The sequence below is a fragment of the Petromyzon marinus genome, chromosome 54, assembly GCF_048934315.1.
Source record: "Petromyzon marinus isolate PM22_M1 ecotype Great Lakes invasive population chromosome 54, UKy_Petmar_22M1.pri1.0, whole genome shotgun sequence".
In the NCBI taxonomy this organism is placed as follows: Eukaryota; Metazoa; Chordata; class Hyperoartia; order Petromyzontiformes; family Petromyzontidae; genus Petromyzon; species Petromyzon marinus.
Genome location: NC_133720.1, coordinates 7854470 through 7873100, shown reverse-complemented (window position 1 = coordinate 7873100; position 18631 = coordinate 7854470). Strand labels below are relative to the sequence as shown.

The window sequence follows — 18631 nt, the reverse complement described above, 5'->3', positions numbered from 1 at the left end:
GGGAGCCTCGGTTCCCGATGACGTCATCTTACTTCAGTTGCTCTTCCGATCACGTTCCGATGACGCACGCACGTACGCCATCGGAACGGGAGAGCGTTTCGTAAACTATCTCCACCACCCAAGGAGAAGATGGAGCAATGAGATCGGGCCGTGTGCCGGCGCAAAGGTGAGTTATGATCAGTTTAACACGTAGGCTGTCGCGACCACTACGGATTATGGGTTACGATGTCGCACGGTCGTGAGAGGTGGACGTCGGTGGCCCGTGGGGAGGCCTCCATCCAGTTAGTGGATTGACCGTGGCTGCTGCTGATGAGTCTGTCTCTTAATTGCACGTCACGTTAAACGTGCATCGTTGCGTGCTAAATGTGCACTGGAGATTTTTTTTGTAATCCCGAAATATAGACTTGAGATTAAGAAATCCACTTTGTCTTTTCCCGATTCCCTCGCCCCCAAAACAACAGCGTGCAGGAGAAGAGAAAGTCCAGAAGGTAATTCATTCATTCAATCACTCATTCCCTTCAATCACTACATTCATTTAAACCATGTGACCACACATCCCATTGAGGGCAGACGTTTCCTCTTCGAACTACTGCAGAGATTTACATAGAGACCCACAGATGTACAGAGAGACCCATGTATAGAGACACATACACTCATGGATATTCTTGGAACTTAACAGACTTGAACAGACACTTTATTGACTTAGGTAGTGATATATAGAAGCGCACAGAGACCCAGAGGCATACACACGGACACCCAGAGGCGTACACACAGACACCCAGAGGCTAACACAGACACCCAGAGGCGTACACACAGACACCCAGAGGCGTACACACAGACACCCAGAGGCATACACACAGACACCCAGAGATATACACACAGACACCCAGAGGCATACACACAGACACCCAGAGGGGTACACACAGACACCCAGAGGGGTACACACAGACACCCAGAGGCGTACACACAGACACCCAGAGGGGTACACACAGACACCCAGAGGCATACACACAGACACCCAGAGGGGTACACACAGAGACCCAGAGGGGTACACACAGACACCCAGAGGCGTACACACAGCCACCCAGAGGCATACACACAGACACCCAGAGGCGTACACACAGAGACCCAGAGGGGTACACACAGACACCCAGAGGCGTACACACAGCCACCCAGAGGCGTACACACAGACACCCAGAGGCGTACACACAGAGACCTGCAGCAGTTTTATGAAGGTCACATTTCATTAATTAGTGTTCAAAATGGTAAATTAATTATTGTGTTGGAATGAGGGGTTGAATATTAAAATCGGCTTCTGCCCTTGCCCATGCCCTCGTCAAGCACCCATTACCTGGCTGGCCAATGCCCTCGTCAAGCACCCATTCCCACCAAGTGCCTCAGGCCACAACGGCCCCCTTCTGCCTGGGCCCTCAATGCTCTCTTCCTTTGCTCTGTCTCTCACTGTCTCCCCTCACTCAACACAAGCCCTCAACTCCCAATCCTAACCTCTAACTCGAACTCTGACTCCCAATCCTAACCCTCACCCTCACTCCTAAGCCTCACTCCTAACCTTGACTCTCAATCCTAACCCTCACCCTCACTCCTAAGCCTCACTCCTAACCTTGACTCTCAATCCTAACCCTCACCTTCACTCCTAAGCCTCACTCCTAACCCTGACTCCCAATCCTAACCCTCACTCCTAAGCCTCACTCCTAACCCTGACTCCTAACTCTGACTCCCAATCCTAACCCTCACCCTCACTCCTAAGCCTCACTCCTAACCCTGACTTCCAATCCTAACCCACACCCTCACTCCTAAGCCTCACTCCTAAGCCTCACCCCAAACCCTGACTCCCAATCCTCACCCTCACCCCAAAGCCTCACTCCTAACCCTGACTCTCAATCCCAACCCTCACTCCTAAACCTCACTCCTAACCCTGACTCCCAATCCTAACCCTCACCCTCACACCTAAGCCTCACTCCTAACCCTGACTCTCAATCCCAACCCTCACTCCTAAACCTCACTCCTAACCCTGACTCCCAATCCTAACCCTCACCTTCACCCCGAAGCCTCACTCCTAACCCTGAATCTCAATCCCAACCCTCACTCCTAAGCCTCACTCCTAACCCTGACTCCCAATCCTAACCCTCACCTTCACTCCTAACCCTGACTCCCAATCCTAACCCTCACTCCCAAGCCTCACTCCTAACCCTGACTCCCAATCCTAACCCTCACTCCGAACTCTCACACCCAACCCTAACCCTGACTCCTAACCTTAACTTTAATCCACACTCCGAACCTTAACTCTCATCGATAATGCTAACTAACCCTCAATAACCTAACTCTCACTTTCAGTATTAACCCTAACCCACCCATGAATGTTGTTGTCACTTTGTCTCCATCCTTGTAACCTCCCTTCCTCGCTCCCTCGCTGGCGACCGACCAACAGGGGACAGCTTCGTGGTGAACGCTTACGCCAACCGGCGCGGATTGGAAGATGTGCCTGCGAGTGTCCTTCCCCCGGCGTACCGGGTAAGCACACGTACGCGCACGCCGGGAATCCGGGGGATGGAAATCTGGTGGAGGGGGTAAATCCAGGGACTGGTAGTCCAAGGGGCTGGACATCTAGCAGGCAAATATCTGGTGGGCAAATATCTGGTGGGCCTGAAATCCAGGACCTGGAAATCCAGGGGGCCAGAAAATGCAGTGGTAAAATGTTTGGTGAGCCCTGAAATCTGTTGGGTGGGAAATCTGGTGGGCCAGAAACCTGGTTAGCTGGAAATCTGGTGGGCCAGAAATCTAGTTAGCTGGAAATCTGGTGGGTCAGAAATCTGGTAGGCTTGAAATCTGGTTCACTGAAAATGTGGTGGACCTGAAATCTGGTTCACTGGAAATCTGGTGGGCTTGAAATCTGGTTCACTGGAAATCTGATGGGCCTGAAATCGGGTTAGCTGGAAATCTGGTGGGACTGAAATCTGTTTCGCTGGAAATCTGGTGGAACTGAAATCGAGTTAGCTAGACATCTGGTGGGACTGAAATCTGTTTCGCTGGAAATCTGGTGGGACTTAAACCTGGTTATCTGGAAATCCAAGGAGGCGGGTATACGTGGGCAGTTCCACAAATCCAGCGATGTCACTATTAACATTTCCAAATCATAATAATCATAAATATGGGGCACCATTTTGGAGGTAACTATGTTTATCTATACAGACCTTGATCAGTCCACTGCTGGTTGAGGACCTCCTTCTACGGGGGAAGCCACTCATAGCAAGAGATGTTAACTACCTCACCTGGTGTACAGGAGGTCGTGGGTTCGATCCCGACCCTGACGCTTACTGCTGCTGTTATATTTGGAGTTTCTCTCTCTCTCATCATCATCATCACGGTGGCTATGAGATGTTAACTACCTCGCCTGGTGTACAGGAGGTCGTGGGTTCGATCCCGACCCTGACGCCTACTGCTGCTGCTGTTATATTTGGAGTTTCTCTCTCTCTCACCATCATCATCATCATCACGGTGACCAAGAGATGTTAACTACCTCGCCTGGTGTACGGGAGGTCGTGGGTTCGATCCCGACCCTGATGCCTGTTGCTGCTGCTGTTATATTTGGAGTTTTTTGCCCGGGTCCTCCGGTTTCTCCCTCCACATTTAGAATCAACGTCACGCGTTCAGAGTGCTTAGCTGCTGCACATTTGCACGCGATGTCGACGATGTTGACGATGCAGCCGCTTCGCCGGGCTACCATTTGCGATAGCCCGGTCGCTTCTCAACAACAAACTGCGCGGCTTCAATGGGGCCTTGCCTGCTAAGATTTAAACAACAACAAAAAGCGACGCAACTTCGCACTCAAGCCTCGTTCACGTGGGGGGTCATCATTACGAGTGGGTTAACGCTGACCACCACCACCACCACCGCCACCGCCTCGTCGCAAGGCGCGGTGGGAGTCGTTGCCTTCCTGCCAGCTTTGTGAGCGGCATCCAAGCGCCGCTGGGCGAGTGGTCGAGCCCGTCCGAGTATCGCCTGCCCGACAGCATCTCTCCTACAGTGACGGGAGTTGCTCCCGAGCGAGCACGCGCGTACGTTTGAACTTCGTTCACGGTGTACGTAGCCAACCGTGCCGATCTTTGCGTGCGCAGAAGGGTGGGGGTGGCGGGGTTTGGCTTTTGGGCGCTTTGCTTTCAACCTGAGTTGGAAAGCGTTGCGTGTAATTAAGCATTTTGCCGGCGTAGGCTCTTGGCTCGTGGGGGGCGGGGGGGGTGGAGGGGGGGCACGTCAGCAACGTGAGTCGAGGACGCTTTTGTGTTGTTCCTTCGCCTTCTTTTTCACGCTTGTGAAAATGCACGCGGCGGGGCAGGCGGCAAGCGGCAAAAAAATTTGAAAGTGCGGCGGAGCGTCGTGCGATGACTGATGGAGACCACTGGCTCCTGGAGAAATTCTAGAGCAGCCTCGAAACCACCCGCCCACCAACCCCCCCACCAACCCCCCCCACCAACCCTCTCCTCCCCCATTAGCCCCCAACCCACGGCAACCCCAGCCGGGAGGGCCTGGGAGAGTGAAATCTCCTTGCTTTTAAGAGTGAGGAGGAACTCCCCCCTACACCTCCCCCCCACCACCCCATCTCCCCCCACCTCCCCCCCACCACCCCATCTCCCCCCACCTCCACCACGTGACTCGACGTCACCCGTGCCTGTGCCCTGCCCTTAACCTCCCTCCCTCCCGCTCCGCCCGCCCACCACAGATGGCTCAGAGTGCCGTGAAAATCATTAAAATCTCTTTGGTTGACTACAGAATAATCATTAAAATCTCTTTGGTTGACTACAGAATAATCATTAAAATCTCTTTGGTTGACTACAGAATAATCGTTAAAATCTCTTTGGTTGACTACAGAATAATAATTAAAATCTCTTTGGTTGACTACAGAATAATCATTAAAATCTCTTTGGTTGACTACAGAATAATCGTTAAAATCTCTTTGGTTGACTACAGAATAATAATTAAAATCTCTTTGGTTGACTACAGAATAATCATTAAAATCTCTTTGGTTGACTACAGAATAATCATTAAAATCTCTTTGGTTGACTACAGAATAATCATTAAAATCTCTTTGGTTGACTACAGAATAATCATTACAATCTCTTTGGTTGACTACAGAATAATCATTACAATCTCGTTGGTTGACTGCAGAATAATCATTACAATCTCTTTGGTTGACTGCAGAATAATCATTACAATCTCTTTGGTTGACTGCAGAATAATCATTAAAATCTCTTTGGTTGACTACAGAATAATCATCACAATCGCTTTGGTTGACTACAGAATAATCATTACAATCTCTTTGGTTGACTGCAGAATAATCATTAAAATCTCTTTGGTTGACTACAGAATAATCATTAAAATCTCTTTGGTTGACTGCAGAATAATCATTACAATCTCTTTGGTTGACTACAGAATAATCATTAAAATCTCTTTGGTTGACTGCAGAATAATCATTACAATCTTTTTGGTTTACTGCAGAATAATCATTAAAATATCTTTGGTTGACTGCAGAATAATCATTACAATCTCTTTGGTTGACTGCAGAATAATCATTACAATCTCTTTGGTTGATTGCAGAATAATCATTAAAATATCTTTGGTTGACTGCAGAATAATCATTACAATCTCTTTGGTTGACTGCAGAATAATCATTACAATCTCTTTGGTTGATTGCAGAATAAGCATGACAATCTCTTTGTTTGACTACAGAATAATCATTACAATCTCTTTGTTTCACTACAGAATAATCGTCAAAATCTCTTTGGTTGACTGCAGAATAATCATTACAATCTCTTTGGTTGACTACATAATAATCATTACAATCTCTTTGTTTGACTACAGAATAATCATTACAATCTCTTTGTTTGACTACAGAATAATCATTACAATATCTTTGGTTTACTGCAGAATAATCATTACAATATCTTTGGTTTACTGCAGAATAATCATTACAATCTCTTTGTTTGACTGCAGAATAATCATTACAATCTCTTTGGTTGACTGCAGAATAATCATTACAATCTCTTTGTTTGACTACAGAATAATCATTAAAATATCTTTGTTTGACTGCAGAATAATCATTACAATCTCTTTGTTTGACTACAGAATAATCATTACAATCTCTTTGGTTGACTACAGAATAATCATTACAATCTCTTTGGTTGACTGTAGAATAATCATGAAAATCTCTTTGTTTCACTCCAGAATAATCATTAAAATCTATTTGGTTGATTGCAGAATAATCATTGCAATCTCTTTGTTTGACTACAGAATAATCATTACAATATCTTTGGTTGACTGCAGAATAATCATTACAATCTCTGTTTCACTACAGAATAATCATTACAATCTCTTTGGTTAACTACAGAATAATTATTACAATCTCTTTGTTTCACCACAGAATAATCATTACAATCTCTTTGGTTGACTGCAGAATAATCATTACAATCTCTTTGGTTGACTGCAGAATAATCATTACAATCTCTTTGTTTGACTAGGGAATGATCATTCCAATCTCTTTGTTTCACTACAGAATAATCATGACAATCTCTTTCGTTGACTGCAGAATAATCATTACAATCTTTTTGGTTTACTGCAGAATAATCATTACAATCTCTTTGGTTGACTACAGAATAATCATTACAATCTCTTTGTTTGACTACAGAATAATCATTACAATCTCTTTGGTTGACTGCAGAATAATCATTACAATCTTTTTGGTTTACTGCAGAATAATCATTACAATCTCTTTGGTTGACTACAGAATAATCATTAAAATCTCTGTTTGACTACAGAATAATCATTACAATCTCTTTGTTTGCCTGCAGAATAATCGTTAAAATCTCTTTGGTTGACTACAGAATAATCATTACAATCTCTTTGGTTGACTGGAGAACAATCATTACAATCTCTTTGGTTGACTACAGAATAATCATTACAATCTCTTTGTTTCACTAAAGAATAATCATTAAAATCTCTTTGGTTGACTGCAGAATAATCATTAAAATCTCTTCGGTTTACTACAGAATAATCATTAAAATCTCTTTGGTTGACTACATAATAATCATTAAAATCTATTTGTTTGACTACAGAATAATCATTACAATCTCTTTGTTTCACTACAGAATAATAATTAAAATCTCTTTGGTTGACTGCAGAATAATCATTACAATCTCTTTGGTTGACTACAGAATAATCATTAAAATCTCTTTGTTTGACTGCAGAATAATCATTAAAATCTCTTTGGTTGACTGCAGAATAATCATTAAAATCTCTTTGGTTGACTACAGAATAATCATTAAAATCTCTTCGTTTGACTACAGAATAATCATTACAATCTCTTTGTTTGCCTGCAGAATAATCATTAAAATCTCTTTGGTTGACTACAGAATAATCATTGCAATCTCTTTGGTTGACTGCAGAATAATCATTACAATCTCTTTGTTTGACTACAGAATAATCATTAAAATCTCTTTGTTTGACTACAGAATAATCATTACAATCTCTTTGTTTCACTACAGAATAATCATTAAAATCTCTTTGGTTGACTGCAGAAAAATCATTAAAATCTCTTTGGTTTACTACAGAATAATCATTAAAATCTCTTTGGTTGACTACAGAATAATCATTAAAATATGTTTGTTTGACTACAGAATAATCATTACAATCTCTTTGTTTGACTGCAGAATAATCATTACAATCTCTTTGGTTGACTACAGAATAATCATTACAATCTCTTTGGTCACTTCTACAAACAAGTCCACGCCTCGGTGGGGCTTTGCTTGGTCGGATGTGGATGGTTTAGTGTTGTTTTGTGTTTGTGTGATGTGTTCACCTTTCATGTACTTTGCACGACTGTCGTGTTTCTGTGTCGTCTGGTGTTGTAACGTTCTTACCCGCCCCTACTGGGCATCTGCGACAAGGAGCTTTATAGCTCATCGGATTCATCCTGCAGCCTAAATGAATATGCCCCAAGCCTTCCATTCTGCGCTCTGCCTCCCGTTCTAAACTAAAACAATAAAACAATTTCTATTTTACCGGGTATGGTCCACTGAGCTATATACAGCTCTGTTCCCCCCCCCCCCCCCCCCCCAGGAGCAATGTGGCCATCACAAATGATAGCTACGACGAGGTGGTTCGTCGTCACACGGACATTCACAGCAGCGGAGCGAATACTCTCAGACGCGTGGATGTCGATTCTAAACGCGGAGGGGAAGATAATAACCGGAGGGCCCCGGAGAAAAATCCACGCGACCGCGAGAAGAGACAGAGAGAGAGACACCGCACGCACGATCCAAATATACAGCAGCAGCAGGCGTCAGGGTCTTAATGGAACCCACGATCTCCTGTGTACCAGGCGAGGTAGTTAACATCTCCTAGCCACCGTGATAATGAGAGAGAATCGTAAGATCCAAATATACAGCAGTAGCAGGCGTCAGGGTCTTAATGGAACCCACGACCTCCTGTGTACCAGGCGAGGTAGTTAACATCTCCTAGCCACCGTGATGATGATGAGAGAGACACGCAAACTCCAAATATACAGCAGCAGGCGTCAGGGTCTTAATCGAACGCACGACTTCCTGTGTACCAGACGAGGTAGTTAACATCTCCTAGCCACCGTGATAATTATGAGAGACAGAGAGACGTAAGATCCAAATATACAGCAGCAGCAGGCGTCAGGGTCTTAATCGAACGCACGACTTCCTGTGTACCAGGCGAGGTAGTTAACATCTCCTAGCCACCGCGGTGCGCCCGAAAGTGTGCGCGGTCCCTTTGCGGGTCGGCGAGAGCCCTCGACTCGATCCGCGGGGGGCCTCTGGGGCGTCCGGGAAGTGGAGGGGAGGGCTGCGGTGGTGTGGGCTACGGGGTATGGGGTTGCAAGGACCCGTGGAGCTTTGAGGTGGGTTTGGGGGAGGGGGTAGCAGGGGGAGGGGGGATTGTTTTGAGGGTGGAAGGGGGGAGAGGGTGAGGAGGTAATTGGAGGAGAGAATTACCTCTCCCAAGGCCTGTGGTTTGTGCCACCCTGCCACAATCTGGTTTAACACTGGATCGACTCACCTACGACTCGCAGCAGAAGCACCCCCACCCCGACACCACCACCACAGCAGCCGCAACCACCACAACCACCGCCACAGCCACCAACACAAACCACCACAGTCACCACCACAACCACAGCCACCATCACCACAGCCACCGCTATCACCACAACCACAGCCACCAACACAACCACCACAGCCACCACCACCACAACCACCACAGCCGCCAACACCACCACAACCACCACAGTCACCACCACAACTACAGACACCATCACCACAGCCACCGCTATCACCACAACCACAGCCACCAACACAGCCAACACCATCACCACCACCACCACAACCACAGCCACCAACACAACCACCACAGCCACCACCACAACCACCACAGCCGCCAACACCACCACAACCACCACAGTCACCACCACAACCACAGACACCATCACCACAGCCACCGCTATCACCACAACCACAGCCACCAACACAGCCAACACCATCACCACCACCACCACAACCACCAACACAACCACCACAGCCACCACCACCACCACAACCACCACAGCCGCCAACACCACCACAACCGCCATCACCACAACCACGGCCACTACAACCACAGCCACCGGCTACTATCACCTCTCATATTTTAATTTGGCACTAATAATGAGTGCAATAAAAACAAACTCACCCGCACCCACTGCCACTCTCAGCTCCTCTTAATCCTACACAGAGACAGATGCACAGACGACAACAACAACAACAACTACAGCAGCCTCTACCGCTCGCCACTAAGTGGTGCGCCAGTCTCGGTGCACTGTTGAGACGCGCGCACAGATACAAAGATCCCGCCCACCCGAATAGCCTTCGCAGACTGCTGGGGCAAGTAAACCGGCCAGTCGCTTCAAGTCGGTCGGTCGGTCATCCGTTCAGTCAGCCGATCGGCCTGTCGGTCAGCCAATCGGTCGGTGCGACGCTAATGTAATCGGTTGCGCAGTCAGTCAACTGGACAATCGGCTCCGGTCGGTGACATTGACGAGCGAGTTGAGGGTTAATCGTCGGTGGCTGGGTGGGTGAGCACGTGGCTGACTCTGCCCGTGAGAGGGTGACCTCACCCCCCCCCCAAACGGCGCGTGACCCCCCCCCCCCCCAGACGGCGCGTGACCCTCGACAGCCTGGTGACACTTTGCCGGCTGCACGTTTCACCTCGTGTCATTGCTGCTGCTGCTGTTGTTGTTGTTCGTGTTGTTGTTACTTTCGTTCGTGTTGTTTGTGTTGTTCGTGTTATTATGCGTGTTGTTGTTCGTGTTGTCGTTCGTGTTGTTGTTCGTGTTGTTGTTCGTGTTGTCGTCGCTCCGCGCGCTGTTGCCGACCAAACCGAGGGCGCTCGCCCCGTCGCCTCGCCCTCCAGTGTCCCCCTCCACGAAGCCCAGAGGCGTTCAGATCGGCCTCCACCCAGAGGCCCCGGACCTCACCGCTGAGTGTCCCCGGCGGCGAGGGATGGATGGCGGCGGTGGCGGTGATTTCTAAGACCCGGGCCGGGGGGTGGGGGATGCTGAGCGGAGGTTGGATTGAAAGTTGAGGGCAGGGAGGTGGTGGTGGTGGTGGCCGCCGTCAAAAATATCACCGTAAAGAATAGTTGCCCTCCACGTCTTTTGAATGACTACAAAAGTGCCCCCCCTCCCTCCATCTCCGTCCTCCTCCTCCTCCTCGGCGAGCGAGAGGGCAGGGCTTTTATTTTGTCCGCGGGATTATTTTTATTGTGTTGTTGTTGGTCTCCTTCTTACTCGATTTGAAGCTTTCGTGACTGCAGGAATTACTCTGTGGTTCTTTCGGTAAAGTCACGGAGAGAGAAAATAAATTAAATAATAGAGTACGACGTTTCGATTGCAACACAAGCAACCATCATCAGGTGGAACTAAATTTGAGAGAGAGACAAAACGCAGACACGGAGACACACACAGAAAGACACACAAGCAGAGAGAGACAACACAGAGAGAGACACACAACATAGACACACAGACACACAAGCAGAGAGAGACAACACAGATACACAGAGAGACACACAGACAACATAGACACACAGAGACAACACAGAGACACACACAGAGTGACACACAACATAGACACACAGACAGACACACAAGCAGAGAGAGACAACACAGAGACACACAGAGAGACACACAGACAACATAGACACACAGAGACAACACAGAGACACACAGAGAGCCACACAGAGAGACACACAACATAGACACACAGACAGACACACAAGCAGAGAGAGACAACACAGAGAGACACACAACATAGACACACAGACAGACACACAAGCAGAGAGAGACAACACAGAGACACACAGAGAGACACACAGACAACATAGACACACAGAGACAACACAGAGACACACAGAGAGAGACACACAACATAGACACAGAGTGTGTGTCTATGATGTGTGTCCGTCTGTGTGTCTCTGTGTCTGTGTTTTGTCTCTCTCTCAAATTGAGTTCTACCTGATGACGGTTGCTTGTGTTGCAATCGAAACGTCGTATTCAATTATTTAATTTATTTTCCTTCTCCGTGACTTTACCGAAAGAACCAGGGAGGTCTCCTTCTTATTAATTCCTTCACCTCCCCCCCCCCCTTTTGTTTTTAAATTAACGCGCCTGGTTGCAAGGGAGCTGGCTGAGAGAGAGAGAGTCAGAGAGAGAGAGACGTGGGGAAAACATGGAGCTATTCACTCGCAAGATCTTCAATTAAGAGTCTTGGCGGACTTTTAAAGGCCCCGGGCTCCCGCGATTTAGCGAAGCTGGCGGCATTGATATACACGTCGGATTAAACTACCATGGGGCTTTTCAATCTCTCTGGAACACCCCGGCCCTTCCCCCCCCTCCGCAGCATTGCGTGGATTTTTTTGTGTTGTTTTGTTTTTTGGGGATTTAAAAGAGAGCGAGAGAGAAAGAATATTCTAATCAAAATAGGGCTCCCAAACGGTCAGCTGTCGGTGAGCGTCGCTTGCGGTTTGAAAATACAAAAAAAAAGAGAATTGGATGATGGAGGAGGAGGAGGGCGGAGGGGTAGGACGAAAGGACTGAGGATTCTTTCGTGTTGTCTTCTTCCCTTTGTGTCGCGGCCAAGAGGACAGCGTCACGCGGACTTGGCGGCCTTGACGGAGGGGGTAGGCTCGTCCGTCGGGCCGTTTGACTTCGTTAAATCTTTCCTTCGTGTTCATTTCGCGTCCGGCAGATAATAATAATGAAAATAAATCAACGGACATTTTTATACTGCAGTACAAAAAAAAAATCTGAGCGGGAGGAATGTTGACTCAACGAAGTGTCTTGATTCGCTTGTGTTATTTTTTACATCCTTCTAAAAAAAAAATTCTACACGCCCGTCGGGACTGGTGTGCAGGTGCGGCTCCATGAGGGATTGGCGATGAATCAATAGAGGCCCTTATCCAGCAGTGGGTAGATCATGGCTGCTGCTGACGATGGTGACGATGTCGGATGTTAATCATTTTTTTTTGGGGGGGGGGGGAGGAGTGGGGGTGGGTGGGAGCGACGGTGGCCCATCGCTCGGTGCGATCCTGGGAACCTGCGTTCGAATCTCGCTCCCGGCTAACATCAGTGGCGAGTGTTCGCCCGAACCCGACCGGCCCGACCTCGCTTACGCTGCCTCCGCCGCCAACCCCGCGCTGACCAGGGTGGTGAAGTATGGCCAAAACCACCCCCGTCATTGACTCGGCAGTGGATTGCGCAAGAGACGCTCCGCATGATTTGCTATTGCAGCACGGAATGAAATCGTTCTGAACACAGCGACAGTGAGATGCGCCGCCGCCGACCAATTAGCGGTTTCGCACACCGGGCCCGCGACCCGGTCCGATCCAATCTCCCGGTGCGGCAGCCGAGGCAACGGTTCGAGTTTCCTGAATGTCAGACTCACAGCCTCTGAACCCCATGGCGTAAAACGGGGGTCCGACCGCAGTCAGTCGATCGGCAGGCCGCCGCGCGTGATGTACAACCCGCACCTTCCCAGAACGGTACCCCGTAGCAGCGTGGAAGAGTAGGCCGAATACCCTGTACGAGAGGGGCTCTCTCCTCTCTCGAGCTCATTACACTGCAGGCCCCTTCTGCCAGCAGTGGCGTGAGCCAGCGATCGTGAGCGCCACGGTGGTGAGATGTTAACCACCTCGCCCGGTACACAGGAGGTTGTGGGTTTGATTCAGACCTTGACGCCCGCTGCTGTATTTGGAGTTTGCGTGTCTCTCTCTCACTCTCTCCGTGTGGTCGCGTGGATTTTTCTCCGGGTCATCCGGTCACATTTAGAAATCGTGCGCTTAAGAGTATTTCGCTGCTATAAATGTGAGCCACACAGCTCAGCGGGCCTTACCTAGTAAAAAAAAATGAAAATAAATAGCTTAGTTTATAGTGTAAGCAATTTCAGGGCCGCACCTCTGCCCGTACAGCAACAGTATTGCCGTAGTAACACCAACAATAACAGCGAGACATTTAAACGCGCTTATTTGTTTGAGGTATGAAAATGCGCGCGGACCATCTTGAATTTACTCCACCACCCATCCTGCCGTTGAAATTTTTTTTGTTAAACAAAAAAATATTTCACGTTCCGGCCTCGGCAGTTGGCACCGGCTGGCGGCTGGCGGCTGAGAAGCCGAGCCGCTCCGTGAAGGGGGCCTTTCTGAAATTCTGGAAGAAAAAAAAAAGGAGCAGGAGGAGTAAGAAATCCACGGGAAAAAAAAAAACTTTAAATGAGAACAGAGAACAGGGGCTGGCGTGAGATAAAAGATTTACTCTGGTCACAGGCTCCCTCTCTCTCTCTCTCTCTCCCTCAACATTTATTTTTATTTATATAATCAAAAACAGTTGCCCTTATTGGCAGAAGCGGAACTGATTCGCCCCCCCCCCCAACCTTTCCCCCGCCCCCCCCCACTCTCTGCTTTAAATGTCGTGCATATTTCCCGGAAGGAAGGTTGAATTGAAACAAGATGATGCCCTTTTGTATTTTATACATTTAATACGACGTCGGTTTTTCTTTTTTTTGCTTTATGACAAGGGCACGCTCGCACACCGCCGCCACCACCACCACCGCCACCACCGCCACCACCGCCACCACTACTGCCACCACCACCACTGCCACCGCCACCACTGCCACCACCGCCATCATCGCCACCACTACTGCCACAACCGCCACCACCGCCACCACCGCCACCACCGCCATCATCGCCACCACTACTGCCACCACCACCACTGCCACCGCCACCACTGCCACCACCGCCATCATCGCCACCACTACTGCCACAACCGCCACCACCACCACCGCCACCACCGCCACCACCGCCATCATCGCCACCACTACTGCCACCACCACCACTGCCACCGCCACCACTGCCACCACCGCCATCATCGCCACCACTACTGCCACAACCGCCACCACCACCACCGCCACCACCGCCATCATCGCCGCCACTACTGCCACAACCGCCACCACCACCGCTGCCACCGCCACCACCGCCATCATCGCCGCCACTACTACCACCCCCCACCACCGCCACCACCGCCACCACCACTACCGCCATCATAGCGACCAACACTGCCACCACCACCACTGCCACCACCATTGCCACCACCACCGTCGCCACCACCGCCACCGCTGCCACTACCGCCACAACCACTGCCACCACCGGCACCACTGTTGCCACCACCGCCGCCACTACCACCACCACCGCCACCACTGCCACTACCGCCACAACCACCGTTGCCACCACCGCCACCACTGCCACCTCCTCCCGCAGCTAGAACAGAACCCACACACACACAGAGTCGACCGCTGACGTTGGCCGAACAATGACCAAGGCTCAAATCAAAAAGGCCGCCCGCAGAAAAAATCGCTCGAATGAGGGACCAAACCGCGGCCGCTTCGTGGCAGGACCCTCCCGGCAACGAGCCTCGAGCATTAGGACCCCTCCCCCCGCCGTGCCCTACCGTGGCGTAGGCAACGACCAGCGGGCAAGGTGAAGGTGTTTCATTGCGACGCTGTCGCCCTCGATGAGCGGCAACCGCAGGAGGAGGCAGGCGTCAGGTGAAGCAGGAGGTAGCGCTGTACGTGCGGCGTAAGGGTGGGGTTTGACCCTTTCTGGCAAATAAAACAGGCGTCGGAGATAATAACACACCGGTGGTCGAGAGAAACCTCTTGGAAGGAATCCCAACCGCGCGTACTTTGTGGTGAACATGCAAACGAAAAACAAAAATTGCGCTGATAATTGTCCGAAAAAAATTGCAGCCACGAAGGCCGTGCCACCACCACCAGCACCACCACGGTCGCCACCACCACCGCCACAACCACCGCCACAACCACCGCCACAACCACCGTCACCACCAGGCCGTGCCGGCCTTCATGGATGCTGCTGCTGCTGCTGCTGCTCGCGAGCAGCAGCACTTGCACCCAACAGACCGTCGAAGGCTATGCGGGGGATCTTTGGCTTTGTCGCATCGTCGCGACCTCTCCCGCATGCATCTCCGCCACCCCCACCGCCGCCACCACCACTGCCACCACCGCCACCACCGCCGCCGCCACCGCCACCACTGCCCTGGTTTTCGTTTTCTTTGACGGCGTCGCCAGCCCTCTGCTCGGCCACGTGGTTCCAGTTTTGGCCCCAGAACGAAACGAGACGCACGTGGGAGAGGGAGGAAGGGAGGGAGGGATCGGGGCACCGAGGGGGAGGGAGGAAGTGAGATAGTTTACAGCCCTAATGCCACTCCACTGCTGGATGAAGCCATCCCTCGCGCCCAATGCACTTTCTTTTACGATTTTGTTCCATCTCCTGGCACCTGACGTCGAACACGGGCGCTCGTACCGATGTGTTGTCCCGGTCGCACCTGTGTGTGTGTGTGTGCCGTGTACGGAAGCCCTTGTCTCGTCACCAATGCTGGATGAAGGCACATGCCAGTGCCGCGTCGGTCATGGGCACAGTGCCGGATGATCCTAGTAGCAAAAGTAGCTACACGTGTAGTAGCTACTACATATGTAGTAGTAGCTACACATGTTGTAGCTACACATGTTGTAGCTACTACTACATATGTAGTAGCTACGGGCCCCGCACTTTCAAGGGCCCCGCGCTAAACGCTTTCAAGCGATCAATTCCGGTTCAGTGATTCTGCACTTGCTCCATCACTACAGTACTATACCGCCTTCGACTTTTACGAGCGGCCGGGCGTTTAGGGTTAGCGATTTGTCGCGTCATCTGGCTGTGTATAGCGCATGAAAAAAAATACAATTACTTTACTGTGCAAGTTAAACGTTCGTGCGTTTTAATATTTACGTGTTTTTATTTTATTATTATTTAGTGCCCCTTCACGACGACATATGCTACACGCCTTAATCCGACACTGCGCGTGCAGGGGTCGGGTCCGGCGCCGCACGCATTTCAGTCTCTGTAAGGGAAACCCGCACCTCGCTCGCTCGTCGCAATTGCAACCGCGGTCTGTGGGAGCGTCGAGTGTATCCCTTTCACCGGCAAATTCGAGAAGAGAAAGACAAAGAAGAGCGCCTCCACTTGCCACGACTTGTTTACCCATTCGTAGTTGTTCTGACCAGCTCCCGACTGGACAGGCGCGAAGAGAGGGAGCTTCAACTGCTCGTGGGATTCTTCCCGCGGGATAAGTTCTGCCTCTGTGAGATCCCTCCTTCGGAGGAGGACGCTCCTGGTCCACACGCACGCGCGCGCAGGCATTCGGTGTCGTGGGGGGGGGGGGGTTGTGTGACCATACTTCGCCACGCCGGTCAGTTGGAGTCGTTGCGGCTTGGGTGCGGGGGGGGGGGGGCGGATTGTCAGACGGTGCCAGCTCAGTGGCGAGAAGTTTCCCCAGGGGTGCCGCCGTGTGCCCCCCGCTTGTACCGTGGTTGGCCGCGTTGCCGCCAGCCAGCCAGCCCGCTCGCTCGCTCGCTCGCAAAACTTTCACCAATTCCCACGCAGCACCCCCCCTCACCCCCGCCGCCCCCCGAGCCGCTCGTCACCCACACCCCCAGGTCTCGCGTTCCACCAACCCCTCCCCCACCCACTCCCCTCTCGTGGGCGAGGGGGAGGCGGACTGCAACCTCCTCCCCCCCCACTCAGCCCGCTTTGTCTCTCCTCTCATCAAAGAGGTGCGGGCGCAAGACCCTCCGTCATATCGCCGGCAACTTTTATTTCTTTAACTTTGGAGAACAAAGACGAGCTAGATGGGGGGGGGGGGGGGGCGGGCGGACGGAGGTGCGGGCACGCCTCGTGGTTGAGTCCGGGATTGAAAACTCCATTTGTCTCGAACTGATTTTTGGGGGTTTTTTTAGTCTGTTGTCCTCCCCCCACGCCATCCCCCCGCCGCCACCTCCAATGAGTTCGGTGCGAAGGGAAGTTTATCGTGCGTGCGTGCGTGCACTCGAGACAGCCCCCCCCCCACCAACCACACCCCCCCCCCGCCCCTCTGGAGGCTGACTTTGGCCTACTCCTTCACGCTGGCCTGGGCCGGCTCTTTATTCACACAGATGTCCGGTATGCAAGTGTAAACACGTAATCTTTCGCGTCGCCAGGTAGGGCACACTGAGGCATTAAACCTCTTCTTCGGGAGGCGACCTGTCCACAAATAGCTCAATAAAGTGGCCCGCCACGTAGGACGTTTATAGCAGCAAGGCAAATCTAACTCATCCCGACTCTGCGTTGTTTTAGCTTGGTAACCGGCGTACGTGCTTCCAATCCATGTGCTGGCCTCTCAGCCTCATTCCCTACGCCGAGGCTTGCCCCGCGAACTCGATTGCTTTTGCCTGCTGTCCCAGCGCGTGTGTCCGTGAAGAAAAAAAATGCACAAAATCAAAACAATCTGTGCAGTTTCCGTGAAGGCATTTTGCGTTTTCCCCACCCCCCCTCCCCCTCTTCTGTTTCTGGTGACGGAATCGAATGGATGTCTCGAGGAATATCGGCGCGCGCCTTTAGGGCTCAGAAACAAACGGAAAAGATGAATTTCATTCCTGTCGTGGGAGACCCACGTGGGCGATTAATGGCTCCGTGTGGGGCATCGCCCGCACTGATTGTTGTCGTGTTAACATTTTAAAAAAATAAAAGTGTTAATGTTATTATGACGACCGTGCTTGTTTAAGCAGCAGGGGAAGCCTCACCGAGCCTCATCTCGCATTTATTCAGGAGGGTCCTGCCCACTGATGGGGGGGGGGGGGGGGGGGGGCATGGGCCCCCCCCCCCCAATGATCCGATCGAAATCCCTCATTTCGATCGGATCATTGGGGTTTATTAGTAATAAATCGGCATTTTGCGACCCCCACTGCCACTGTGTAGCATATTATTACGTGGCCATGGACTCTACGAGATGATAGGACAATCGTCTGAGTCCATAATTGGCAATAAGTAACGGCAAAGCGGTTATAAGTGACTCAGAATTGTGCGCAGTTGCATATCCAGTACACGACGTCTCTGAAGGCCTTCACCTTCAGCGAGCGCGATGCCGATCACACAACGCGGTTCGAACTCGACCCTCGATCGATGGCTGTGCCATCGCCGCACA

General features: G+C 50.7%; 1 protein-coding gene across 3 annotated transcripts in view; it reads left to right on the top strand.

The window, feature by feature from the left end:
• Nucleotides 1-18631, top strand: part of LOC116954073 (protein naked cuticle homolog 2) — a 77994-nt gene that overhangs the window by 6974 nt on the left and 52389 nt on the right. For all 3 annotated transcript variants that reach the window (XM_076052153.1, XM_076052154.1, XM_076052152.1), the window contains exons 2-3: nt 462-488; nt 2450-2532. In XM_076052153.1, the coding sequence (XP_075908268.1) occupies nt 462-488; nt 2450-2532 (110 nt within the window). The remainder of the gene's footprint in view (nt 1-461; nt 489-2449; nt 2533-18631) is intronic.